The 27,486-nt window shown below is 41.5% G+C and overlaps 6 protein-coding genes across 10 annotated transcripts; 3 read left to right on the top strand and 3 right to left on the bottom strand.

Annotated features, from left to right (window-relative positions):
• Nucleotides 1-588: 588 nt before the first annotated feature.
• Nucleotides 589-5,055, top strand: LOC129581007 (WD repeat-containing protein 36-like). The gene is made up of 9 exons (XM_055471819.1): nucleotides 589-866; nucleotides 946-1,183; nucleotides 1,578-1,895; nucleotides 2,183-2,775; nucleotides 2,884-2,998; nucleotides 3,240-3,402; nucleotides 3,485-3,673; nucleotides 3,735-3,940; nucleotides 4,122-5,055. Exons 1-9 carry the CDS (start codon nucleotides 729-731, stop codon nucleotides 4,811-4,813), a joined length of 2,652 nt encoding a protein of 883 aa, XP_055327794.1. The 5' UTR covers nucleotides 589-728; the 3' UTR covers nucleotides 4,814-5,055.
• On the bottom strand, nucleotides 4,827-8,235 carry LOC129581008 (26S proteasome regulatory subunit 8). The gene is made up of 12 exons (XM_055471820.1): nucleotides 7,986-8,235; nucleotides 7,786-7,866; nucleotides 7,475-7,544; nucleotides 7,167-7,264; nucleotides 6,964-7,089; nucleotides 6,737-6,898; nucleotides 6,496-6,659; nucleotides 5,889-6,042; nucleotides 5,724-5,822; nucleotides 5,549-5,659; nucleotides 5,178-5,264; nucleotides 4,827-5,067 (listed from the first exon to the last, which is right to left on the bottom strand). Exons 1-12 carry the CDS (start codon nucleotides 8,037-8,039, stop codon nucleotides 5,014-5,016), a joined length of 1,260 nt encoding a protein of 419 aa, XP_055327795.1. The 5' UTR covers nucleotides 8,040-8,235; the 3' UTR covers nucleotides 4,827-5,013.
• A 224-nt stretch (nucleotides 8,236-8,459) lies between these two features.
• Nucleotides 8,460-11,257, top strand: LOC129581262 (THO complex subunit 4-like). 3 transcript variants are annotated; one of them, XM_055472237.1, is made up of 7 exons: nucleotides 8,460-8,596; nucleotides 9,074-9,269; nucleotides 9,373-9,546; nucleotides 9,814-9,961; nucleotides 10,054-10,195; nucleotides 10,333-10,450; nucleotides 10,710-11,257. In XM_055472237.1, the coding sequence occupies exons 2-7, from the start codon at nucleotides 9,078-9,080 to the stop codon at nucleotides 10,716-10,718; spliced, it is 783 nt and encodes a 260-aa protein (XP_055328212.1). In that variant the 5' UTR covers nucleotides 8,460-8,596; nucleotides 9,074-9,077; the 3' UTR covers nucleotides 10,719-11,257. The 3 variants fall into 3 exon arrangements, with proteins under 3 accessions (XP_055328212.1, XP_055328214.1, XP_055328213.1); XM_055472238.1 differs by having other exon boundaries at nucleotides 8,470-8,569; XM_055472239.1 differs by lacking the exon at nucleotides 10,710-11,257 and having other exon boundaries at nucleotides 10,054-10,200.
• Nucleotides 11,258-11,707: 450 nt separating this feature from the next.
• On the top strand, nucleotides 11,708-14,105 carry LOC129581072 (RNA-binding protein with serine-rich domain 1-B-like). 3 transcript variants are annotated; one of them, XM_055471941.1, is made up of 3 exons: nucleotides 11,708-12,220; nucleotides 12,377-12,920; nucleotides 13,272-14,105. In XM_055471941.1, exons 2-3 carry the CDS (start codon nucleotides 12,444-12,446, stop codon nucleotides 13,668-13,670), a joined length of 876 nt encoding a protein of 291 aa, XP_055327916.1. In that variant the 5' UTR covers nucleotides 11,708-12,220; nucleotides 12,377-12,443; the 3' UTR covers nucleotides 13,671-14,105. The 3 variants fall into 3 exon arrangements, with proteins under 3 accessions (XP_055327916.1, XP_055327915.1, XP_055327917.1); XM_055471940.1 differs by having other exon boundaries at nucleotides 11,708-12,029; nucleotides 12,566-12,920; nucleotides 13,272-14,100; XM_055471942.1 differs by having other exon boundaries at nucleotides 11,888-12,029.
• Nucleotides 14,106-14,429: 324 nt separating this feature from the next.
• On the bottom strand, nucleotides 14,430-19,043 carry LOC129580858 (mitochondrial potassium channel ATP-binding subunit-like). Its single transcript, XM_055471578.1, has 12 exons — nucleotides 18,358-19,043; nucleotides 18,133-18,288; nucleotides 17,433-17,654; nucleotides 17,223-17,363; nucleotides 16,503-16,792; nucleotides 16,279-16,351; nucleotides 16,018-16,210; nucleotides 15,688-15,893; nucleotides 15,552-15,627; nucleotides 15,204-15,306; nucleotides 15,084-15,142; nucleotides 14,430-14,940 (listed from the first exon to the last, which is right to left on the bottom strand). The coding sequence occupies exons 1-12, from the start codon at nucleotides 18,793-18,795 to the stop codon at nucleotides 14,744-14,746; spliced, it is 2,154 nt and encodes a 717-aa protein (XP_055327553.1). The 5' UTR covers nucleotides 18,796-19,043; the 3' UTR covers nucleotides 14,430-14,743.
• A 1,656-nt stretch (nucleotides 19,044-20,699) lies between these two features.
• On the bottom strand, nucleotides 20,700-27,362 carry LOC129580859 (leucine-rich repeat protein SHOC-2-like). Its single transcript, XM_055471580.1, has 15 exons — nucleotides 26,692-27,362; nucleotides 26,281-26,421; nucleotides 25,686-25,754; nucleotides 25,564-25,593; nucleotides 24,853-25,038; nucleotides 24,683-24,778; nucleotides 23,141-23,370; nucleotides 23,014-23,071; nucleotides 22,736-22,876; nucleotides 22,192-22,306; nucleotides 21,998-22,122; nucleotides 21,807-21,894; nucleotides 21,529-21,666; nucleotides 21,129-21,298; nucleotides 20,700-21,064 (listed from the first exon to the last, which is right to left on the bottom strand). The coding sequence occupies exons 1-15, from the start codon at nucleotides 26,857-26,859 to the stop codon at nucleotides 21,029-21,031; spliced, it is 1,791 nt and encodes a 596-aa protein (XP_055327555.1). The 5' UTR covers nucleotides 26,860-27,362; the 3' UTR covers nucleotides 20,700-21,028.
• Between the last annotated feature and the right edge of the window lie 124 nt (nucleotides 27,363-27,486).

Raw genomic sequence — 27,486 nt, forward strand, 5'->3', positions numbered from 1 at the left:
GTAAGTAACACCAGGTTGATCAAAGGTGACCGTAGCTTAACATTGTAAATTTGTAGTGAAAGTTTGAAACCACCAAAAGTTTCACATGTCATTTTCGTTCTGCAACCTAATACTAGTAAATTATTTTAAAATACAACGTAGTTTTGTGCGTATCAGGTGAAATGAATTTTTTCATGAAACAATTAACAACTCACAAGCACAACAAAATCATGTTTATTAACACGGTTAGGTATTGTACAAAGTAAGTAGTTTAAAACAGACGTTTTTTTGCGTCAAACAGACTCAAACTGTAGAGATCACTGCGGCTTCGATAAAAATACAGTACCTATGTATGCATGGTACTACTTACCGCACATTTTAAAACTGAACCTTTTGATACTTAAATTTTATTTCAAATCGTTTCCGAATTATCTTAAACTAATCTTGAATAAATTTTTACATAAATTACTGGTATTAGGTAAGTACTTACAAATATGATGTGCGGTGTTGTGCGAAGTAGTACGTAACCACCGGCAGTGGCAGTCACATGCGAGTTTTTTCGTGATTGCGGCAATCATCCAGGCTCAGCTGAAACTTTCTACTTTCAACTTGAAAGTAGAAAGTTTAAAGTTTTACAGGTTTTATTACTTTTATAATTTATTTACTGAGAAGTGTGGAATTAGATTTTTGTGATCAAGCCGATTTTCGGATTTTGCATGTCTCAGAATCACTAGCGCAACGTCGATGGGATGGAATCTCGATTATTTCGGAGCCAGCATTTGCTGGGACAAGTGTGCAATGCGCTGCCTCTTCAGATCAGACACATCAAGAAGCACCAGGATACTTTCATCATAACTTCTGTCGGCAGGAAGTTCCATACGTACTCGGTAAGCGCGCTGAATGAGAGTATTATGTGTTAAGAGTCCCATGTGTGGTCGGCGTGCGGGAATTTGTCAATCTATCTAGGCGGCCAAACTGCATTTGTACAGCACCAGCGAAATCCATCCATCGGAGATCACTTGCCTCATCGCGGACCCGCGCTATGTCTACACAGCGTGCCAAGATGGGATTCGCGTTTTTAAACGCGGAATTCATCCGGAATCCTTCCATCCAGTGGCGGACGTTCGGCTTCTGATGCCATTTGGAGAGCTAATCGTTGCTGTAGCGCGAAATAGTTTGATTGTATTGGAAAGGGATTCCGGTAGTAAGCGTGCATAATATTAATTGCTGTAAACTTGCACTTCCCCAGGATTAAAATGCTGGATAGTTTATCACCTTCAACAGTTTATAAGCTGCTTATTTTGATCGATAATTATTATTATAATATTATTCAAAATTTTACGCATTATTTAAATTTTTGAATTCAAGGGGTTAGTTTGTGTATTTTTTGATTTCAAATTTAAACAAACGCTGGCTCATTTTTGACGCAGTTTTTCGTAACTTTGTTTTCTGTTAATTATGTTTTATAGCATGTGCATTCTTCAGAGTTGAAAAAGTCTTGTCACCATACTTGAATTTTTCCTTACGTCAAAAGTCACACCGAAATTTGCTTGTTAAAATTTGAGTTGATCCGAGCATTAAATTTGATTAACTTTTAGATGTGTATCTGGAGCTTCCTTTTGCGAGTACGTTTAAAATCTCCTGTCTATGCCATCCGGCGACATACATCAACAAGATTGTCCTGGGCAGTGAACAGGGCAGCCTGCAGTTGTGGAACGTTCACTCGGCGACCAATTTGTTCCAGTTTGCCGGATGGGGACAGCCGGTGACTTGTATTGAGCAGTCGCCGGCGTTGGACGTGTTGGCCTGTGGATTGGCCAATGGACAGATCGTCTTGCACAATATCAAGACAGACACCACCATCATGAAGTTCCGACAGGAGTGGGGCAGTGTGTCGTCCATTACATTCCGCACCGGTAATAATTTGTGTTCTTTAAGGAATTAAATGTGAGATGTCAGTTAAGTTATATGTTTTGTTTGCTAGTTTCGTTCTTATTCTGGTTTTTATTAGTTTGTTTTCATCGCGTGGTATACTGTTCTTGCAGTAGAACAGATGTCAAATGCTGGTATAGAGAGGAGGTGAATAATTCACTAATTTACCGCTTTGTTGGTAAATATGTTGGGTGAATTTGGTTTTATGTATTCATAGTTTAGTAGTTTTTTAATGATATAATTTAGTATTCATGTCGCAATTTTCTTGCAGATGGCCCGCCTCTAATGATAACCGGAAGTGACGAGGGTCACCTGGTCGTTTGGAATCTGGAGACGCAGCGTTTGGCCTCTCAGAAAGAAAAAGCCCACAGCGGTCCTGTGACCGGCCTGAAATGCTTCCCATCCGAGCCCCTCCTAATCACCTCCTCTCCTGACAATTCCATTCGTCTTTGGATAATGGATGATGAGATGTCCGGGGTGCGACTGCACAAGTTCAAAGAGGGCCACGCGGCGCCACCAAATCGCATAGCGTTTTACGGCGACAGTGGCACAACGATATTGAGCGCTGGAAAGGATTCCTGTTTGCGTGCTTTTTCCTTGGAAGCCGAGTTTTTGGGTTTCAGTTTGGGAAAGGCTTTGTTTAATCGCAAGCAGGCGAAGAAGAGTACGAAAACCGAAAGACGGATTATGCCGGAAATCGTGGATTTCTACGCGCAGCCCACGCGAGAAGGAGAATGGGATAACATTGTGGCGGTGCATAGTGATTTACGAGAAGTTTCCACGTGGAGCTATCATCGACGAACTAAGGGAGCACACTTGCTGTTGCATGAAAGATTCCAAAAGAATCTGAAAGTTTTGCCGACTGTACGTATGTGTCGCCAAAGATGATTCTGCGGTCTTAAAAATCGAAAAAAAATTTTTCGTTGTTATTATCGTTATTATTGTTCATCTTTATTGTTTTTTTTTCTGTAGGCTGCTGTGATAAGCGCATGTGGGAATTTTTGTTCGATTGGTTATTCAACAGGACACGTGGACCGGTATAATATACAATCGGGAATTCATCGTCTATCGTATGGTCAACCAACTGGTTAGTAGTTATAGAATGGGTTCGATAAATTTAAAATAAAAGCAGTTAATAACAATCTGACTACTGCTTTTGTCATTTTCTTTGCAGCATACTATTTTCTTTGCGTTTGCAATAATGGTTTCCGTATAATATGGCGTTGATAATTCCCTGGCACCGTTCTTTGTCATTGAAGAATAGATTCACGCACACACGTTACATATTACACTTAGTCATTTGAATTGACGATTAATTCGTTTTATAGCTCACGTTGGCGCAGTTTCCTCCATCGCTCCGGATTCGATGAACTTATTACTTATTACATGTGGGGATACAACGGTTAAATTTTGGAATTTCAAATCTGGAGCGTTGCTGGATGTATATGATTGCGGAATTCAGCCTAAATTAATGCGAACGTACCGCGAAAAGTACGTTTATTAAAATCAGCAAAAGTATTGAACTGCTTCTGGATCGCTGAAATTTTAAACTGCATTGCTCTGATATTCACAGCGCGTTCCTTGCCGTTGCTTTGACTAACTTTGCAATCGTGTTGATGGACATCGAAATTCGAAGAGTCATTCGCACATTTGTTGGTCATAAAGGCGGCGTAACTGATATGACATTCAGTCCGAATTCTCGTTGGCTGGTCAGTGCAGCACGGGATTGTTCCATCCGGGTGTGGGATCTCAGCACGGCCAGGTGAACGTCTCAGGGAACAATTTTCCGTATTAGATGGATTTTTAAGTTTTATGGTTTGCAGTATGGTGGACTCCTTTCGCGTGCCGGTTGTATGCGTCAGTTTGACGTTTTCTCCAACCGGCGAATATCTGGCCACGGCCCATCAGGATGATGTGGCGATTTCGTTGTGGACCAATAAATCCGTTTATGCGCCGGTGTTGTTGGCTAGTATGGACCCCCATGCCGAGCCGGAGTTGTTGCAGCTGCCTGAGACTTCCCTGGCATCTCGTAAGTGTAAAATCATTTTCACAGATCGTTTGTTATTTTCATTCGCGTGCTGTACTGTATAGTTCTGGTTCATCAGTTTCTTTCTTTATTTTTAAGTGTTACTGTTGCCGCACTGGAGCCAAGAGAAATTACCTTGGTTGGGTAACCATGTTAAAATTTTGATGTCGATTATTTGTTGTAGCTTCCGCAGATATACCGGTTGAAGACGAACCGATGCCAGCACAGTTTTCGTCACCTGCACAACTTGTTGACCATTTTATCACCCTTTCTCTCCTGCCGGAACATCGATGGAAAAATCTGTCGAAACAAGATATTATACGGGAAAGGAATAAGCCAAAAGAAGCTTTAAAACTGCCGGAAAAAGCCCCCTTTTTCCTTCCAACTATTCCCGGTCTAGAAACGACTTTTGCAATCACTTCCACTGAGCAGCAAGCAGATAAAGACGCCGGTGCGAAGTCTCTGCGGATGTTTGCAGCGTTGTCTCCCTTTGCCGAATCTTTGGAAACGGATGAACAAACGAAAGAGAATGCTCAGAGACCTTTCGATATTCTGGCCCAGCTGCCGATATCGCAGGTAGAAACGGAAATCAGGAGGTTGTCACCCGAAAACGGCGGGTCTCCGAAAATGATGTTGCGATTTCTGCGATGCTTGGCGGCAGGCGTAGAAGATGGAAAAAAACAGGAATTGCTGCAGTCGTATTTGGAGTTGTTTATAAAACTCCACAGTTTAGAGTTGAGCGACGGCGTTCATCAGGAGACCCTCGCCACGGTATCGGAATTGAAGAGAAAGCTTTCTGAATGTGTCGAACGAATAGAAAACCTTGTCGATCAGTCATTAAGTGTTGTTTCCTTTTTAAAACATGTCGCTCTTTGAGGTTGACTGCGATTTACGTAGAGCACTTTCGATGTTATTTTATTAAATGACCGACACAATACCACAACCGTTTGGTCGGTGTCAACAGGGTAGGGACTGGGCAATAAAGAACGTACTGTAATAATTAAGCCGAAACATAAAACGCACAGATTATGTGATCCATGCTTTGAATTTTTAGATCATTCGATAAAACAGTTTATCTACTTCCAGAATTTCTTAACCGAAGTGTTTTTATCCGTATCCTTCTCCATTACCTGCAACAGAGATGAACCAATCGTAAAACGTAAACAGGCACAGAATACAAGTCAATAATATAAGGCAACAGTCCTTAAAATTAAACTAGTACGTATGAAAATTAACGCACCTTGGAAACTGCCATTTCGAAATCCTCTTGAGTAACATGTACTCTCCGCTCTCGTAACGCATACATACCAGCTTCCGTACAAACAGACTGAAAAAAAGTAAACCGTGATATAGGAAGAAATCCCAAAAAATCACAATCAATTAAAAGACTGAAACATTTCACGATACTTTTATGAACATATTGGAATCACTGAAATGACTTCCTAATGCTTGTAAAGCCTGATAATACTTATTAGTCACGGTAACACCTTAATGTAAAGACCTCTTCATGGTCAGCTGTATTAACATTTACTAATGACGTGACTTAACTATCCTATTGCACAATTCCATTAGTGCTAGTAAATGAACAGTGAGTATCATCACAGGACATACCTTTACTTCGGCTCCGGAAGCACCACCCATTTTTTCAGCAATTTTACGTAAATTTATACCACGGGTCAGATTCATTTTGCGCGAATGAATTTTCAAAATATCTATGCGGGCCTGCAAAAAATTCACTGTCTGGAAATGTTGAGATATGTCGTTCAATATAGTATCATGAACATACATCTTCGTTAGGCGCTGGAAATTCAATTTTACGGTCAATTCGTCCAGGGCGGAGCAACGCTGAATCAAGGATATCAATGCGGTTAGTTGCCATAATCACCTGCAAACGATCACAGTTCAATATAATACGCTACAATGTACTAACGATACGATGCCGATACAGCACCTTGATGTTCTTCGTGGGCTCAAAACCATCCAGCTGATTCAAAAGCTCCAACATAGTGCGCTGCACTTCGCTGTCACCGCCCGCGGAACCTTCCACTCGGGATGCACCGATAGAGTCGATCTCATCCATAAAAATAATCGACGGCGCATGCTCACTAAAATCAAATAAAATGAGTGCATGCATACACAGGTACCTGTCCGTTCGACAAGATTTAAAATAATAGTAACAGCTAACGACCACTGATGAAATTCTTATACAGCAAGAATACAGTAAAACCGCTCCACGATATTCGAACCGAACACCTAAACGCATCAATGTAGTTGCACGGTCTTGCACCGTGAAAATGACAATCTAGGTATGTAGTACTGGTATGCAACATTTAGTTAGGTAATACTAAAAACAGCGGGGATCAATTATTATTCAAAAAATACTTGTGCTAATTTTATACCAGCAGACATAGCTTCACAAACATAGTAATGGTACAAATTATGACTTAACGGTATAAAAAATCGAGCAATTATACAGGAGTCTACAAAAAACACCAGCAAAACATTTTTTTGGAATTGAATTTCGGTGACTCTGGACAAAAAAACTAACTAAATCGTACCGGGCCATGACGAACAACTCCCGCACCATCCTCGAGCCCTCGCCAATAAATTTCTGAACCAATTCCGAGCCAGAGACACGAATAAATGTACACTCAGTGTGGTGGGCGACAGCACGAGCCAAAAGAGTTTTGCCAGTTCCCGGAGGACCATACAGTAGCACTCCCTATTTTGCCACATTCACAACAGAGTTGAAAAATCATTGAGTGGAAAAATTTACATCTTGAGACTCGCTTGTCTCACCTTCGGCTGCGCAATGCCCAGCGCTTCAAAGAGTTCGGGATGCTTAACGGGCAACTCAATCACTTCTTTGATCTCCTTGATTTGCTTGTCCAGACCACCGACCATTTCGTAGGTGGAATCAGGAACTTTTTCTACCATCATCAAACTCACCAGAGGATCAACCTGCATGAAATAATGTTTCCTCAAGGACTCAAAATAAGACAACTCAAGGCAAATCTACTACTTACTTTACTAGGGAGAATTTTATGCAATGTGTAGCTATCACTCCGCAACGCCACGCGCATATTGGGTTTCAAGGCACTGATGTCGATGTTCTTATCCACGTCGACGATGTACTTTCCTTCCGGGTGGACCTAGGTATCCCAACAATCTCTCACACATGATATCGATAAGCAACCAGCCGCTGTTCACGAACTGGGATCATCGTTACCTTCACGAGCACTTTCTTTTTGTCCATCGCTTTGACGACTTCCCCGACATACGAACCCTGCTCTTGCAGCAACTGTAATTCCTCGCGCAACTGGCGAACTGCAACAGTAAATCAATCCTATAAATTACTGTACATAATACCCCAGCGAATACCGTGCAATATACAAAGAATTCGGATCATGAACGAAAAAAATTGAGCAATGCGAATACAGCACAGAAGTACTCGTGTGTATATTAGGAATATTAGGAATCGTCAACAGATCGGTAACACAATAAAAATTTTCGGGATTTTTACATCAGTTGAATCACCTTTGGCATTAAGTTCATTGCGTTGTGCTTGGAGTCGACGCAGATTTTGAGTTTTATCCGAGACTGCCAACTACGATCAGAAGAAGCGCTTTGTATTTCAGTAAGTTAGTACAATCTCAAAATAACTCAAACAACCGGATGTTGGGAGAGTCTACAGCTAAACTAATGTTTCTAAATTTCTAGCCAAAGAAGACCGTAAAAAAATAACCCCAGAGAACCAAATCTCAGGTAATGCTACAAATCACATCCATCAAAAGCTAGTAACCATCAAAACTGATCAACCTACAATTATCACAAACGACGGTTCTCACCTGCAGCTGCTCGATCTTGGAAATATAATAATCCTTCAAACCGTCGCCGACCGCGATATCGACACTATCATCCACATCCATCTTAAAAAAGGGAGAACCGTTAAACTTTACCAAAAAAAACAAGTTACTCTCTGGCTGACAGCATTAATTACTAAAAATAGCAGACTAAAAATAAACAAATTACGGTAAGAGATACTCACAGTGGTTATCACGGTGCTGTTCGGTCCCGTACGGATAACTTCGGCCGTCGCCATTTTCACGGATATCTGATTCAGAATTCACGATTATGTTGTTATACCTGGATGAATGCGAAGCAGAAAATCTGAAATATAAGAACGACAATTCTCTTAAGTGATACTGCAAATTACTTCTAAAAAATTGTTCTCGCAACTGACAAATGGAAAGCCAAAGCTTTTAAAAAATCACGAAAACAAACGCAAACTTGAAGTTGCAAGTCAAGCAGCAAGTGGAAACAGAAATCGCCGAGTAATGCTGTTCGTAGTAGTATAGACGACATTTGAGGTTTGCGATACGCTTGCTTGATGTTCCAAGCTACATTTCTATGGCAACCGCTCAGAGACCTCGCTTTTATACTGGCGGTATCTTCCTTATCTATAAGCTCGTAACGCTACCAAAAAACTGAGCGGTTTAAAGCGGCGTGCATTTTTAAGCATGGGTTGGTGAGCGACATTTACGGGTTTTCACTTTTCACCGTTGGCAGGTTATCGAGGATCCTGGATTTATAAGATCTTTTCCGCAAGTGAAGTTTTCGATATCATTTCCTGTGAGTTGATACAGTTCCCTCCTTTCTGTAAGTTTGTGGCGGGAAGATCCACACTTCATCTACAGGCAACGTACGATATTTGTCGAGCTTGACGAGTGCAAGACGCTTGACTGTTTGAACTTAGAATGCAGTTCTCTTCGGGGTTTTTCTTGGTAGTTGAACGTCAGCGCAGACTTCCCATACCTGTTAATTCAATTTCCTTGTGATTCTGCCAGTCTCAGACTTCGTTGGATCGTATATTCTTAATTTTTGTGACAAAACACAGTACTTGTTAGTCTTGCCGAAAGACCAGAATCATGGCGGTAACCGTAACACCGTAAAATATAAATTATAATTATTATTTACAATCTGAATCAGCGCTACAGGCGTTTCCTGTCGCTGCGAGCTTTAGTTTGTACAAAACTTTTTCGTAATTACAGACGGAACAGTACCTTCCTTAAAGTATTTTATCGCGATACCATTCATACCAATTCACCATCAGTCAAAGCAGATCATTGGTTTCAGAAAAATGGCCGATGTTTCGTTGGACGATTACATCAAGAGCAAGCACATCGGTCGGGGCGACAAGGGACGTGGTGGCGCCCGCGGCCGAACGTCAGCGCGCGGCTCAACTGGCGGTGGCCGCGGTGGATTTCGGCGCCAGGGCGGTTTCCATTCCGATATCACGAAGAATATCGCTCCTCGCAAGCAACCAGTCTTTGTAAGTAGGGGAAATCTTATTCGACAGCGCTGTTGTGCTGGCAGTTTTGCAGGCTAATTGAATTGCGACTTGTCATAATTTTGTGTCTGGTTTCACTTTGTAGCTAAACCGGAACAATTCGGGTATCCAGAACCGCTGGCAGCATGATCTTTTTGGATCCGGAGCCCCGGGTATCGCTGGGCTGATGACTGCCTTCAGCAATCCGACGGATGGTGGATACGGCACCAAACTGCTCATTTCCAATCTGGATTTTGCAGTAACCGAGACTGATTTGCGGGTACGTGCATTGCTATTAGTCTATTACATCGTTCTGCAAAAACTTCGATTTTGTGATATGCATTTGTGTTTTGTCAAATAAGTCACTTATTTGTTACGCTTATACTGCCAAAAACCATAATAGTATGATGTGCCGAAAGTCCAAAACACTTGTTAAAATTTTTGTTCTTCGATGGCCATTATTCTGCTGGTTACGTTTGAATTATTGCAGCTCCTCCGTGTTACTCTGTGTGGAAGCTGTAATCTAACGTGTGCATTCTGTGTTTAGGAATTGTTTGGTGAGTTAGGCACCGTGAAGAAGGTATCCATCCACTGTGACCGAAACGGCGCGTCACTAGGCTCGGCGGAAGTGATTTATCAGCGAGCAGGCGATGCCGTCAATGCTTTGCAAAAATATAATGGGATTCCGCTTGATGGTTTGTGAATTTTCACTCTGTACCCGGAAAATTCTATTTCAATAGTTTATGGGGTAGGATTGGTAGGATTATCGTGTTATCTGTTTCTTTAGGTCGCATAATGGAAATTCAGCTGATTGGTGGGAACCAGCCAAATGTTCGTGGTGGTAATTTCATGGGTGCACAATCGCGTCTTGGCATACCTGCCAGGCGCGCCTGGGCAGATGCCCCTTATGCTCGCCCTCGCGGTGGACGGTAAGGTGAAATATTGTCAGTGATATTAATATTAGTGATGCTCGTAATAACACTTCAGATCCGTTATGAAGCGCATTTGCTTTCAGAAAATTACTGTAGTGTCGAGGGTGATGATAGAACATAGAACTATGTTGTAGTGGCTTCGCTAGAGGAGGCTTTGCTAGAGGCGGCACGCGAGGCGGATTCCAGAAGCGACCTGAAAAGCAGCAGCTCACCCAGGAACAGCTTGACATGGAGCTGGATAACTACCAGAATGTAAGGAGACCTTTTTAAAAATTGTTTCAGATTGATTGTGTAGCTGAATCAAGTGACAACTGACAGCATGTACTCAACGTGGTTGGCAGTTGTTAGCCAACAACATGATGTTAGCCACATGATGCAGCAACAATTTGACAATTAAGGTGAAATTGTCAAATTTTTGATTGGCGAGTGCGCATCTGCCTGTATTACGTACGTGTACTGAAAGAACTGATGACAGTCTTGTGAGCTAATGTTTTTTTTTATTGATTTTCAGGAATCTTAATTGATCTTCTTCACGGTTAGCGCTGGCATTCGATTGGTATTTAACCTTCTTTCGTCATCGTTACCAGTGGCACGGGAATCCCAAAAGCCCGCCCGAGAACAATTCGCACCTTTGCTTTTCGGTTGGGGATTGTTGCTGCACCTTTGTGTTATTAGGTTTCATAGTGTTAAGGACGTTCCTCGTTTTAGTTAAATAATCATTTCTTTTACGGAATGGTGTATTCACTGTTGCGAAACTTTTGGATCTCTTGTTTTCGTTTGCCAGGTTTTGCGAGAAGCGTTTTTTCAGGTTTCTGAGTTTGAAATTCGCGCATTCATGGACGGCCCTAACAGTGTATACTTCGGATACTTCGGTTGATGTTGTATTCACTGGTCAGTGCAAGTTTGTGTTCAGTCGATGAGAAAGTGTCTGTTGGTAATGTAAGTATAACTTGGCACTGCGCAGTGGCAGTTGAAATTTGCGAAAGGATGAAATCATGAAGCATCAATGTGTGTTGCATTGTTATTGTTGATGGGAAGCTGGAATAAAACCAACTCGCATACAAATTTGATGTACGCATTATTTTGGAAAACTTTTTGAGAAGATATCAATCACTCATCTAGTGCCACAGAATTCAAGGGAGGATGAAAAATACTCGTGTACAACTAAAACACAATCGAAGTAATTATTTTCATTGTTAAAAACTCGCACAATCATTATGAGTAGTTGATTCGGGGTAGATTTAGAAATTAACATGCTTTCTAATTTTTATTTACGCGCTTTCTATTAACGTGCTTCCTATTTTCTTCTGCTTTCTATTTCTTTCTTTTTATTTTTTTTGAAACCGGTGCTTTCTATTCCGAGTACGTAAGTATTTATTTACCCCAGTTGATCTGTGTAGCTTTAGCAGCATATGTCGCTCTTACAACACTTCCTATGCTACTGTACCAGTACCATGGGAAATTAGAAATGCGTTGCCGTGCATCAGCAAATCGAAATTTCGACTCGCATTTCGTTACGTCTTCATAATTTTGAACAAGCATTTAGTGCCATTTACAAAGCTGTTAAACAGTATATCGACTTATTCTACTGTAATCGTTCCTAATGTACTGTGAGATATAAATTTTAGCGCAACCTACGCGCAATTTTAGCGCAACTTAGCGCGCTTAGAGGTTAAAAGCAGGTCGCCGTACAGGAGTCCACAATGGTCGAAGTTATCTCGAACGGAGGCGCAGCAGCGCCAGCTCGGAAACGCTCGAGTTCCTCGAGCAGTTCGTCCAGCGACGAGGAGGACAAACGACGACGGCAGCGTCCAGTTAACAAAAAACGCAGGTTCGTTGTCAAGTAAATATGATGAGAGAGATGATTCGTAGCTAGCTAAACGGATGATTATCATGGTATTGGAAGATTAATACGGATGACGGCCACAAATGACATCGCTCAGTGACTGATTCTTCTTGCGGAATTTGCCTTCAGCTTCATGCACTGATTGCATTCATCTGTCATGTAACGACTGGCGCTTGGTATTTGATTTGATTTTGTTGTGTTGATTGATTTTCTAAATATCTTCAGATTGTATCATAATTTGTATTTGACGAGTAATCCTGAGTACATTTATGAAGAACAGAGTATCTGGCTTGTCAAATATCATTCTCACTGCCATTGCTTGTTTTTCACAGCTATGATATTCTATTCGATTCTATTGAATTCCCAATTAGATTCTCCTGATCAGGCATTTGGTATGTTATGTTATTTATTTGCGGGTGGTTGTTTGGTGTGTCGGAGAGATCAGTTGACCGACCACTTTCGCAACACAGACTGCCAAAATCGACAACTGTCAGTGCGCTTATATTTGCGTTTCCATGTAGTGCTTCGCCGTCTGCGAAACGGAAGGATTCAGGCCGACGCTCTCGCTCCTCCTCGTCGTCCTCCTCCAGTTCCGGCTCGTCCTCTTCGTCGTCCAGCAGTTCGAGTTCTAGTGCGCGATCGCGAACGAAGCGGCGCAAAAGCAGCTCGTCGTCCAGCAGCAGCAGTTCTGAGTCGTCGCGAGCGCCGTCCAAATCCAAGCCAGTCAAGACCAAATCACCGCCGCCCGCCAAGCGCCGCTCTCCCTCGCCGCCCAAAGCGGAGACTCCGCTGGCGAAGCGGAAGATCTATGTGGCTAAGTTGTCGCAGAATGTGACGCGAGAAGCGCTGCGCGATGCATTCAGCTCCTATGGCAAGGTAAGCAACACATTTCTCTTCTCTGTTCTTTCGTGATTCGCTGATAACTATTGCCCTTTCCTCTTTCGCTAAAATGAATATATTGTAGATAAATATGGGTTTTAGCATTCCCCTTAATTACGTACTCTTGAGTTGGACATTTCAAAAAGAATTGTGGTAACGGTGGATGTATTTTATTTTTAAATTTGGGAGTATTAATTAAGTATGTAGATGGCTATTGCCTATTAAAGTAAATTGATATATTGCCGGCGTTCGGTATAAACCAGCCTTCGTGCGCTAACTCACTGGGTTCCTGTAGTTGAAGAGTAAAGTGATGTGAATGATAATAATGGCTGTTGTGTGGTTTTGTAGGTGGTATCGATTGACATTCCTCCCGATCGTCAGAATCCCGTACTGCACCGCAGTTTCGCTTACGTGGAGTTCGAAACCCCCGATGCGTGCCGTGCCGCTATTGAGGGAATGCACAGGTGCACGATGGATGGGAAGGAGATCAGCGTGAGTGAGATGGACGAGAATCTAGCCGGTATGGGAAATAACCGCCGCACCGGTGGCGGTGGAGGTGGTTACCGCGGCGGAGATCGACGCCGTAGTCCGCTGCGTCGACGAAGTCGCTCACCGCCGCGCAAAATGCGTAGCCGTTCCCGATCACCGCGACGCCGCAGTCCGGTGCGGGAACGCGAACGCCGGGATCGAAATCCCGTTCCACGGAATCGATATCGTCGAGGCCGGAGTAGCTCGAGCAGTGATTGAGCTGGAGTGGAAATGGTATTTACGGACGGCAGTTATTTGGTTCATTATTGTATCGTATTTCGACTTGGCTCTCATCCGCTCTCTGTCACTTGCTTCTTTACGTTATGGTTGTGTAATCTTTATGCATGTATTTCGTATTTATTTGTTTGCTATTTAAGGTTTGGTGGTTAAAAAGCTTAGTGTCGTCATATATGGTTGCAACCGTTGTGACTTACTTGTCGGTGCTAATTGTGAGTACAGTACGCTCATTGTGGGCTGACTTGTTAAGGATTGCTTTTGCTTGTCCGACCTGACTAAGTATTATAACGACCTAGAAGTATCAGACATCACTGGAAGCCCAGAATTAACTATTAAATTACAAGTGACGTGTATACATGACCGTGCGCGTTTCACAGGATCGTTTTATTTATGTTTTACTGTATTTGTTTCAAGTATCGACGAATGAATGGAGATGTATATTAGCCGGCAGGTTTTCAGGTTTTTGAGTTTTTTACATGGCTATAATACTGCAGCGGCGTACCACTGGGCTGTGTACAGCATACAGCTTTATTGCATACAATATGGCTACGTAACGTGTTTCAGTAACTGTCACAGGCCATCCTATGATCATTCCAATTTCCAATTAACTGTCGCTTTCTAGCGGTATTGCTGAATTATTTGTTTTGAACTATCAGTTTTCACACCAAGTATAAAGAAAATCGATCTATAACAGATTGACCGGCGACCGCCGCGGTGGACCATGGACAGACAAAAATCGAAAAATTGACCACCAGTTTATTACTATCGCCTTCGATATTCTGTCGTTTCTGCGTCACGGGTACAGTGCTCGTACATCAATTAAGACACACTACTGAATCCCAGGCAACTAACAGTTAACTGTCCGGGAATGAGTATACCGCGGACAGTTTAAATCACACAATAATATGAAATAGTGCACGAAAACCAGGAACGAGTAACCGCAAACTGAGAGTCTCCATTCAAACTGGATTTGCAGATTAAAGAAGCACCAAATCACATTCTCCGCCAAACCAAAACTGCCGTAGGAAACCATAAAAGTTCACTTCCGCTAAGCACTAGCCATTATTTCGATCACTGTTGTCACCGGTTTCTGATGTGGACTGATGTTGCACAAACTGCCAGTACAATCCTTTTTTCTTCATCAAACTGCGATGATCGCCCAATTCCGCGATTTGTCCATTGACGATCAACGCAATGGCATCGGCGTTCTGGATCGTGCTCAAACGGTGAGCGATGACCAAAACTGTCCGACCTAAACAACCGAAACACGGTGCTAGTTGCGCTATCCTCAAAGTCAGTTCAAGTGTTAAAGCAACGACAAGGTAAAATCAATTAAGGCGAGTTTGGCACTAAACGCAACAAAGCTGTAGCACATCCCCAGAAATCAGTACGAACCTTTAACTGCTCTGTCCAAGGCTTCTTGTACGAGCTTTTCGGATTCCGAATCAAGAGCACTGAGAAAACAAATAGCTATGCAATTATCATCAATGTGAAAGACATTTAGGCACGGCAAACCTGGTAGCTTCATCCAGAATCAATATAGACGGATTTTTCAATAAAGCCCGGGCTATCGCAATCCTCTGCTTCTGTCCCCCAGAAACAGTAACACCTCTTTCCCCTAAACACAGCAAAGCAATAAGTAATCATAGCTTATAGGGATTCGCTCGGTATTGTGTATGTTCTTACACGTGAAACGTGTCGTTCAATACCAGCTGTTCAATCATTCTCCCATAAATGCCAATTCAATTAATTTAATTTCTTCAATTAATTTTTGATTTCTACCACCTTAACCACTATTCGAAATAGACCTTAAAGTTTTAGCGGTACGATTACATAAGAAAATTTAAGGTCACACATACACACCTAAAATGGTTTGGTAACCTTTCGGAAACTTTGTGATAAAGCCATCAGCATTTGCTGCTTTGCTGGCTTCGTAAACCTGAAAAAAGTAAGAAACGTAATAAAGCGGTTGTGAATTTTTTTCATGAATTTCGAGCACCTCAGCATCAGTGGCATCAGGTCGGCCATAACGAATATTCTCAATAATACTGGTGGCGAACAACGTTGGTTCCTGACTGATGTAACCGATAACACGGCCCCGTAACCACGATGGATCAAGAAGGCGAATGTCTGTTTCATCCAGTGTAATCTTGCCGTATACCGGGTCATAAAATCGCTCCAATAAGGCTGCTACAGTTGATTTACCTACATGAAAACACTGCACGGTCAATCCAAGCCCTTCAGCCTTATTGCGAAATAAACAATTTTGAGAATACAAACTGCGGAAAAAGACACACAAACCGAACGAATATACGACGAAAGAACACACCTGATCCGCTAGGTCCGCACAGCGCTACAACTTTTCCAGCGGGAATCCGTAGATTCAGACTCTTCAACACCGGATGGTCCGGTCGGGTGGGATAAGCAAAACTGACTCCGTGAAAACTGACAGTGCCGTCTAAGGAATGATAGGGTATTCGCTTCCCTCCCTGGTGTTCCATGAGAGGCTCAAGCTTGATGAACTGAACCAGATACGAAAAAGTGAAAATCAATCGATCAAAATCAAATAATATTTTAACTTTAGCATTACTTCGAAAACGCGTGCCCCGGCAGCCATTCCCGCAACCGCTTGTCCAAACAGCATGGAAAATGTTGCCAACGATCTACATGTACACAAGGTTCATTATCAAGTTGACTGCATTTACTGATAAATATCACAAGACCAAGATTTTGCCAAGCGCAATTCGCCAGTGCCGATGCTCTTAGAATCTCATGGTTTCTTAGTTTCGGCCCAGATGGAATCACTGAGCTTACTTTTGAATAGTTTGTGATGTAACGAGGAAAGACATCAAATCTCCGGCTTGCATTTTGTTTTCGGCCATCAGATTCCCACCAAAATAAATAACACCCAGGACTGCAGCATTGAACGCTAGATTGGACAGTCCTTGAAATAACCCAATGCCCATTCCGAGATATTGGTTTAGATATTGCGAGCGTTTCACTTCGTCATGGTACAAATGCATTTCCGTGTCTTCGGCGGCAAAACTCCGCACGGTTCGAATATTGCTGATTGCTTCATCGGCCACATCCGTGGCATGTGCGACCTTTGGTTAAACAAACAATTTACACCATGAAGAAAAGGCCGCTCTCATTAATGTTAACTGTCAGTTACTGGTTAACTAACTGAAATATTTTTTAACCAGGATGAGATCTGCAAAAACTGTTTCACAAATTAAAACATTTCACAAATTAATAAATACACCCAAAAGTGTTAGAAATTGCTAATAAATCGATAACAATCGTGAAAATTTCCTGTAACCTTCAGTTGCTTATTTTGACCAAAATGTCGCTAGTATCAGTAGTACGATTATAAATTACAATCTATTCAGAGCAAAATCAATAAGTAACTGTCCAAAGTTCCCACAGTAAATACGGATATTTTCTCGGGTTCGCAGGTCTGCTATTGCCGACCTGATGTGAAAAAAGCGAAACTGACGCATCAGAAGACAGAACCACAAAGTAACGCCTACTTACCTGAGCTTGAGCTTTGCGAGACAGTTGACGCAACTTGGACGCCAACAATGCACCTATTCCAGCCATCGACGGCAAACCCAGCATCAGCATGAGCGTCATGTTGGGCGAAATCCAGTACAACGAAATTCCGCAACCAATCGTCTGCACATCAGCATAGGGATGCCGCACAGTTAAACAATTATGCGAAAGGTAAGAGCGAATTTCGGCTACCTGAACAAGTGTACGAAATCCATTAACAAAACAGTGCTTGAAATTGCTTTTAAAATCCTGCACATCAATGGCCAGCCGGCTGACTAGTTCTCCTGTTTTGTGGGCATCGAAGAAAGCGATGTCCTGCTTGATGAGACCAGCGAATAATGCCAACCGCAAACGAGCTGCTAAACGCTCGCCGGCAGCAGCCAGCAGGGAAATATTCACAAACGTGAGACCTGCCTACAAAACACATATTCAGATTCCTATTTCATAACCGCAAACTACAAGCACCCCATAAACGATAAATTAATCATCTGCATCCACATTCGAAAAAATGCGGCTTCTCTAAAAACGCGAGCCAACCTGAACACTCAGGACCAAATCAAACCGGCAAAATACATTAAAACATTACACGTACAGAGGTGCTCACATCATTTTTCTTTTCATAGTGAAAATTGCAAAATGGAATCGTGTAAAACATCAGCTCACAAATAATTAATATACAGCAAAACAAAAGGCAAATCCATTAAACGGGCCGCGGAAATTCTATGTTACAATTTAGGAACCACAGCTAAAACAGATTCAATGATACAAAAATAAGGCAGAAATTGGAGGTGCGTATAAATAAATAAAAAATGCCTAACGCTAACAGCCAAGAATTCTTTGCAAATTCAGGCAGTTAGAACACGAACTGAAAATAACTGGTTTCGTTACTCACGTGTAGGAAGTATATTAGACACAATTTCGTCACTGGATCTTTAACCAGGCTAAAGTAGTCCGTTTGCTTGTTGGGTACAACTTGCGCAACCACATTAACCAGTTTCCCTAAAAGAAGCGGAATCTCCGTGTTGATCAGCGCCAAACACACCGAGCACTGCAAACAGAAAATCCAGCTTTAATAAAAATTTTTAGTGTACTGTAAATTTAAGGAAACACAGCGTACAACAATGGCACCCAGAAGGATGAGCAGATCGGGTTGCAGAAAACGGAAAAACATTTTCCAGTCGAACTCCGGCTCTGCGTGCTTCGTAATCTGCTGCCGGGCGTCCTTAAAGGCTTGCACGCGATTCTTGGTCCGCGCTTTAAGGTTCTGACACACAGCCTGCTTCGCGCGAAGCAGAAACAGTACGGGGATTCCCGCGCTGATCTCCAGGAAGCGGGCTGACGGAGCAGTCCTGATGTCGCCATTCCGTACGATCACCCGCCGAATACTGCGCCACAGTCCTCCCACAGTGTAAGCCCGCTGCGTTCCTGCGGATAACGTGTGAATGCGTGTCGCGCAACGTGGGAAAAAGATGCGCAAGGAATTCACACGGATGATTAGCGCGCCGTGATTAAACGGGCGGTGAAAATGTATATGCACTGGAAAAGAGTGAAACATCGTTCCGCAATGCTGCGGATATACGGTTGATGCACACACAACAAAACTCAGAGGTATGGGAACGAATTAAAAAATATTATAAATAAATTGTAAGAATATTTAAGTTAGTTAAGTATACAAGTCCTGGCAATAACAACCGCAGTACACTCCATACAAAACGTTTGTAACTATTATAAAGTAACAAAAATATTAATATAATTATTATTATTATCATTAAGGGAGTGCACAATATGTAATATTGTGCAGAAGTGGCGTCTTACTTGATTTTATTCGTGATTTTACAGCCATTGCACCATTTGTGGACCCTCCAGTTGTCAAGTGACAACGTAACAGAAGCACGCGTGCGGTGGCCCATGCCACAGGCTGTTTTAACGTAAATCTTTGAAAATTCACAACTTTGTTCATTCCTACATTAAATTTTTATGTATAGTCTTGAAAAATGCAAAATAATACACAGCATTAGAGAAAATAAATGCTTTTCTGTTTCTTTTTCAGAGTAATGCACTAGGAGCCCCTGCGGTTAACATAGCCGCCTATGACAAATCCTCCATAGGCGGCTATGCTAGCCGTACAGGCTAACAGTGCATAACCCTGAAAGAAAACCAAAAAAGAATTTATTTTGCCTAATACTGTGTATTATTCTGCATTTTTCAAGACTATACATAAAAATTTAATGCAGGAATGAACAAAGTCATGAATTTTCAAAGATTTACGTAAAAACAGCCTGTGGCATGGGCCACCGCACGCGTGCTTCTGTTACGTTGTCACTTGACAACTGGAGGGTCCACAAATGGTGCAATGGCTGTAAAATCACGAATAAAATCAAGTGCACTCGTGACGGTTGCCGTAGAGGCGTGAATTGTATGTTTTACAGTGTACATTTAATATATATAGATGTATAAGTACTATCTTTAGATGTGGTGTAACTCTCTTGTGTTTTTAGTTTCTAACGTTTTATGTAGAATGTGTGAAAAATTTTGTTGCTCATAACGCGTATGAAGAAAATAGACCAGTACAGAGTACTGTAGTGTAAGAATGTACAGTATTCGTTCATATACGATAGTAGTATACTCGTACATATCTATAGTGTGTTGTAACAGCTCTTTTGGCTTTTGCAAACAAAAAATTAATATGCATTCTTGACTCTGGTGACAAGATTCCGTCAGAGAAAATATTGTATGTACTGAACTGAAATCGCAATTACAAGAACTAAGAAATCTGATTAAAATTTAACTCTACCGCCGCGCCACGATGAATTGGCATAAATACTTACCACGTACGGAAATGCATCTGTTGTACATACAACGTAAGTGTAGTGGGTGACCTTACATGGTCAATATAATTAGTAACTGTTGTGGGCACCGGGCACAAGTATAGATTGTCCCAGAAAGTTTTTAGAATTACATAAGATTCAGTAGCCTCTGTTTAACGGCAGACTAACAAACTAGTTGTTGGAGACCTAGAAGTTTTTGTGGATAACCCAAAGAATTCGATAAATTCCGGCCGTTGCAGGAGTGCGGCTAATTTTTGTCCAGGAAATAATTTTTATTGGTGGGAGAAATGGTTATTGTAAAGACTCTGCTGTATATTCGTGCAACAACAACAGACGTTGGAATTTTCATCCCTTGGAATCGTGCTGAAACTGGGTACTGTATTAAATAGTATGCTCTTGGTTGTCTCATTTCGTGTGGTCTGGCCTGCCGATCACTTAAATCTTAGAACTGTAGCAGGTAACATCATCTTATACTTTCCGGCATAAGAGAAATGGGAACAACATAATTTGCATATTTCATAAAGTGTGCAAAAATTACCGTTAGGATTTTTTTCATTACAGTTCTGAGCAGTTTAGCGGTGCGACTGGTACAATATATGTTATATTGTACCAGTCGCACCGTAAACCGGTAGCCAATATGAGGAAAATTAAGTGTATCGTTATTCGTTATCATTGAGATCTCCAATCACTGAGCGAAATATCATCAACAAATGAGATGAACACAACACCAAATCTAAAAATACCGTAATACGCATAAAAATATAAAATGTCCACGCTAGGAACAAGAAAACAGTCAGATCTGGATAAAAAAATGTATGCAGTTTTACCGAAAGATCAAATCTTAAAAGCTAAAAACTAGGTAAACGGTACAACATAAATTTCTGATAAGCGACATTAAAACATTTCAACGGAAACAAAAGGTTTCAACAGGAACTAACTGCGGCAAGCACGACATCACTATCAAACCGTTGGATATGGAGCCTGGACACGAAGGTACTATAAATAAACATATTTAACCTCAAGAACCGCACGAATTAGTTTTCATCACAAAAATTGTCACCTGAATCACTAACGATGGCCCACCGGCAACAATTTCAGGCGGGATTTCCGTCAATGGACAGTTTTCAATACTCATAATCTGCAGACTGCCGCAGAATGCCAGTTCAAATGGCAGACTATGCAAGTGAGGATTGTCGTTCAGGTACAGCATTTCCAGCTTTTCCAGCTGACCTACAGCAGGAACCATGCCATTACACGGAGCACAAACAGCGTTATTAATGTTCAAATATTATAAAACAATGCACCAAGCAGAATATTATTATTACGGGAAAAGAATAAATGACACAATTACAACGTCAAAAACAACAAAGAAGCAGGTAATTATAGACCTACAAAAAGATGAACACAGCCATTCAATAGGAAATCTATTATATATGCAATCCAGCATAACTTAATTTTACCAATTTCAGCAGGAAGAGTTGTCAACAAATTCTCCCCGGCACCGATGTACGTCAAATTCATCAGGGAGCAAACCGATCGGGGCAAGTTAGTCAGCAGATTGGACTGTACGACTAACTTCTGCAGTTCTCCAAGAAACCCTACAAGAAACGGCTGGTAAAGCAAACATTGTTCGCAATTTTTAACTTTCCATTAGAGAGACGCCAGTAAGACGATGGGTGCCAATGAAATGCACGCGTGCGTGCACTTCATACTGAGCCACCCAGCACCCTATCATTACCGATCTCGCTAGGCAAGTTCTTTAATTTGTTTTCCTCCAGATCCAACACGCGCAGCTTCCGGAGTTTACCGATACTCCCCGGCAGATACTGTCAATACAACCCCCGACAGGGAGACATTAAAGGCAACTGCTTATGTAATCCACACTGCTCGTATACAGAGGACACTATAGCCGGAGAACAGATCGATTACCGGCAGTTCATTGTTGCTCAAGATCAACACTTCCAAGTTAACCAATAAACCAATGTCGGTGGGAAGACTGCTCAGTTTATTGGTTCCAAAATTTAGTTCCACCACATTGATCCATGTACCAATGTCTGCAATACAGGCAAATTAATTCTGTTCCACAGCAGTATGTAGATTACACACAAAACACTCGTCTGTACCAAGGGGTAAACTTCGCAGGAGATTTTCTTTCATATTGACTTTGGCCAAGAAGGGTGCGTGGGAGAATATAAGGAAGGGAATGTTGCTGATCTGATTATGCTCCATTGTAACTGCCTAAAGAAATGAAGTATCAACATAATCGCCAAGACGGACAACGATCATCAAACAACCACGTTCACCAAAGCAAAACAATGCGTATAAATTTCATCAATCATTTAACATATTAAGACAGTTCAAATACTTTCCCTCATAAAGCACTGAGCAAAGATCTGGAGACTTAAAAATACTTTTGAATAAAAGAAGATTGTACAATTGTATATTAATATCCCAAATCTAATCGCAGCCGCGAAAACGAAACAAGTTTTCATGTAGTATCTATCTGCACGATTTTTCAAATCTTCGGTATGATTTTTTAACATATTTTAACTTCTGGACATATAGAATACAATTCATTTGTCGCTGAAATATTATCTCGTCAGATCCCGCTAGATCTTGCTAGTGAATACAAAACTAGATGAGAACAGTTATTGCAAGTTACTGTACCTGCACAGAACAAAACTGCGCCGGTCCCCCGGCGGGAAACTCCACGAATTTATTCCTCGACAACGTCACGGTTTTCATATGCGACAAGTTGGCAAGGAGCATTTGTGGAAGTTGCACGATATTGTTGGCTTCGATATTAAACTAGCAAAATTTAAAAAAATTATTTTTCCAAAATCCAGAAAGGTCACTCGTTAAAAGATAACCAAGCACGGCACAGTTCCTTGATTTTCCTAATTTTCGCTGGAATAGTTTAGCGAGACAACTGACTGACAGCTAACCTCATCAAGGTTAGCGCAGTTCTTAATCGATTCCGGGATGGACGTCAAGCGATTATACCTGAAAAGAAGCCCTTCATGTTCCTACTTCATTTCCTTCTGACCAAACAGGACACAAGGACAAGCGTACCGCAATCCGAGGCGCGCTAATGACTTTAAGTTGCCAATACTGTCCGGGATTTCCACAATCTCATTATGCTGTAGATCGAGGGTGGTTAGCTGTAGCAAACATCCCACTTCGCTAGGTATGCTCTCCAGCTGATTGTTGGACAAATCCAATGTGGTGAGCTTCGTTAAGGCGCCAATTCCTTTCGGCAAGACCTTTACTTTATTCTCACGCAGGCTCAACATCGTTAGATGCTGCAACGACAACATGCATGATCAAAAAGAAGGGAAAAATCAATAATTATAACACATGCTGCCGGCACTCTCTAACCGGTGAACACGAACAGAGTGCCATTAACTAATAATGCTGCATGTATAGCAGAATACATTTCTGCACTTTCTCTTTTTTCATGTTGATTTTTGTCAGACAGCCTAACCGTAATTGGCTAACAGGAAACATGAACAAGTCGATAAAACGAAACTACAAAGGCTGAAAGAAATGAAGGAATCTAGCAACAAATGTCCCGAAGTCGCCCAATCCAGAATCTTCTATACAACGGCATATAAAAAATCATTTGACAAATTTATATCTGGAAAATAATTTTCAATCCGAACTGGGTGATTAGCACACAAAAATACGCCGTTAAACAGAAACTTGATAAACACCTAAGTACTACTGAGTTACTAATATAAATAATTCATATTTATAAATTGTGCCAGAAGCCGCTGTGCTGCGCAATTCAGACCGCTGTGCTGTGATGTTTAAAATTTAATATAAAAAAGCCGACTAGCGGAGCTTTAATCGTAATTATTCAATTTTCAGTCAAGATCAAGTTCACGGAACGACGATCAGCGTATATTTTATAGCTACGAGGAAAGAGATATTCTGGAAAATCCCTGAAAATCCATCCATGTCGCACTTGAGTCAATTATGTCGATTTGCATTGCTACATTGGAGTAAAGGAGCTCTTCCCAACAGTGCTCAGTCAGGTTGAATACCTACCGAAGCGGAAATGAGAACATACTCATTACTCTGCCCACATTTCTGTGCCTGTAATGCCATGAGATCCGGTGAAGTTTTTCACTTCAGGCTACCGGTAATAAAATGTTTTACGTCACAATCTGATGACTGGCAGTAAGGAAGCAACCAGAATTAGTGCAGTATATACAAGGACGGAACTTTTAAAGGCACTGTTCTTACACATAATGGCGGTAATTTGAATGAATGCACGGTAAAAAAATTGTAGACATATCTTTTTCAAATTTTAAGTTCTCACACTGTGAAATTTTTATGACCTGCCACTATTCGGCAGTAAAGGCAGAAGTGTACTTAGTAGTTCACGCAAATGACGGAGCCTAACGTTCCTGCTGGTACGACACGCGCGTATGAAAACGATGGGCAGAGCAAGTTTTAAACAGCGCCCCGTCGCATCCACTACTTATCACTAAGCGAAAATCGATAAAAAGCAAAGTGATCTTCGCGATATCAACATCTACATATAAATAAATTCATCCTGTTATTACCGGCCGGCACCATTAGTATAGTAAGTAAGTGTAGCCACTTTACCGTGAGATTCTTAATTTCCTCGCTAACCGAACGAATTTTATTGAAGCGCAGATGTAATGTTGTCAATGACGTCAACGAGTAGACAACATCCGGAATCTGGAATACAAGCAGAATATCTTCCCTTCAGCAAACTAGACGGTAATACAGTCATACTCGTAATGATAACCCACTTCTTGTAGCTTGTTATGCCGTAAATCAAGAATTCGCAGCGATGCCATTCGATCCATGGATGAGGGCAGCGTGCTGAGGGAATTCTCATGTAACGCAAGAACTTGCAACTGGGTAAGATGGCCCAACTCCGAAGGCAAGAACAGCAGCTTGTTGCCGTACAGATACAGTTCCGTCAAATTCGACAGCTGCAAAGTTGGATCATGTAACATTACATATTCATTCGACATTGGAGCGCATTAAGTGTCCTGATAAATTATGTACGATATAAACAACAAAATAGCCAAGTAGTGCGCTCACCACCCGGATCAGCTTTCATGTGGATGCGAAAATAGCATTTCATTACGATAACCAGGAGATGAAAGCACCATGAATGTTCCTAATGAAGCTAATGGTAAAGCCAGACGGCTTCAGAATGCCCAAATTAATCACTTAAGCAGTGTCTTAGAATATTTTTCATAAACGCAGCAGACGTGTACCAAGTAGTCAATTCCAAAGCATACAAGGAAACTATTCTGATTAATAATCACCAATTGTTTAAGAACAGTTCTTCGAAAAATAATTCTAATTTGATGAACAGCGTTATCAGGCTTTACGCAGCTATAAATCCACGTTAGAAATTCGTTACATAACCAACTACATACTGTTGATCCACGGAGGCGGAATAAAAGAGGAATTCAATCTACCATAATTAATTATCGACCGCAACTCACCTCCTTTATGCACGCCGGCACAGCGGATATCTGCAGCATGTAAAGTCAGTCTAATGTGTGTGAAGTTTTGGGATACGGAACCGATCGAACTGATCATGATTATTTCATTCGAAAAATCTCACATTGGCCTTGTTCAAGTCCAGCCGCGTGGCTCGGCTTTCTTTGCATTTGCTGATTTCGCGGTTGATATCCTGTAATCAAATATAAGTACCTTGAAAAATGACCTGGCATTAGAAAACCATATTTCCTTTCATTCAACTAGTTACACCCATTCCATTGGGGTTCACTTTCAAAAAACTCTAGTTCATAGTTATACCGGTCCCAGAAGCAAACGCAGCTTTCAGAAGAGGAGTAAAAAATTACTTCAAAAATTTTACCTCTTAATGTCAGTACATAAATTGATCGCAAACTAATTCAGCCATCATTTACGAAAGTAAGGTAGTACGAGCATGAACTGCGAAGTCGAGTAATTGCGGACATTACGACACCATCTGCGGCCAGGGCAGGTACCAAAGCTGACAATAAGGTTGCATAATTTTACCCAATTGAAATCAAAAGGTAATTCACGCCCGATTGAATACAGTAGTGACGACAATTCTGTATTCTAATTCAGTATTTACTGTTAATCGATTATTCTTTCTAGCATTGCGGAAAAAACTAAGAACCGACAAGTGATATACAAAAGGCAAGTCGGTCAGTCTGAGAAAATTCACTCACAACGCTGGGCGCCGCTTGCTTCTTTCCTTTTACACTGGACGGCTTCGGTTTGGAAACATCGGGAAGCGATAGCATAACTTTCCTTGACATGCGGGCGGAAGTTGTTTCTGATGTCCCAGACAGAATGCTAGTTGTTTTCTCCTGCGGAAATAAAATTATCGTAATCAAATGTATTCATTCACTTGTATAAAATGACTGACTCAAGACTTGATCAACACGAAACAAGACTGCAATTCAGAAATGAAAATGTACAAGAAACACCGAAACAGTGTAAAATATCTTGACAGACAGCATGGCACACCGCCACGTTCAGCTGCAATGATAACTTCGCAATTAATTAACAAAGCGAGAAAAAATATGGAAGACGCCATCAGTCGTCCCAATAATTTTTTTCTTGTCTCTGACGCCTACCTTGTTTTCCCGCGGAGTGTCCGGACGTAGAATGGGATCTTCGGATAATGATTTGCTGGTAATGTGCACATTCGATAAATCACACATGTCCGGAACGTATTCCGTAGTGATACTAGTATGTCTACTCATCCTTATCACCGATACCATAAAATCATCCCAACGAACCATTTAATCTACAAATGATGCGTAGCTGGCGAAAGGGGAAACAGTGGAAACCGAAGTAACCATCAATGCATGATGTACTACGTCCAGCAAAGCTAAGCTACTCCCACAGCGCATCAAACCTTGATTCAAGCATGAAACCTGCACGCTCAGCTACTTTCCAATGGATACAAAATCACTCTTGTCAAGGCGAATAGAGAAAGGTGATAAAATCATAAAATCATATGGCCGAAAAGACGATCAATCATCGAACTGCTTGCCATTTGGTATGATGACACAATATTTTGTGTGTAGCCTTATTGCGATGCACTTCATTAACTCGAAAGCACGCATTCTGCGGCTCAGGATGACTCGTAACTCGTAAGCACTGCTTAAATAATCTCGTTACAAAAGGTAACTTGGGTAAGCTCTTTTTTAAAGAAATGACCGATGTCTGAAACAGAAAGGAGAAATTACAAATACTTTTAAGATTTTGCCTTTTAGAAACAAAGTTACAAACTGCAAGCCTTGTGTGCTGCGTTTGCTTGCTGTTCTCAGTGTTCTGATCAGCTACCGTAGTCAACACCGAGCGCCGACAGGATGCGCAAGACTGCGGCTCTTATTGGTCCACAAGTGACAAAAGAGGTGTGGTGA

Source organism: Paramacrobiotus metropolitanus, unplaced genomic scaffold (genome assembly GCF_019649055.1).
Source record: "Paramacrobiotus metropolitanus isolate TYO unplaced genomic scaffold, Prichtersi_v1.0 Parri_scaffold0000005, whole genome shotgun sequence".
In the NCBI taxonomy this organism is placed as follows: domain Eukaryota; kingdom Metazoa; phylum Tardigrada; class Eutardigrada; order Parachela; family Macrobiotidae; genus Paramacrobiotus; species Paramacrobiotus metropolitanus.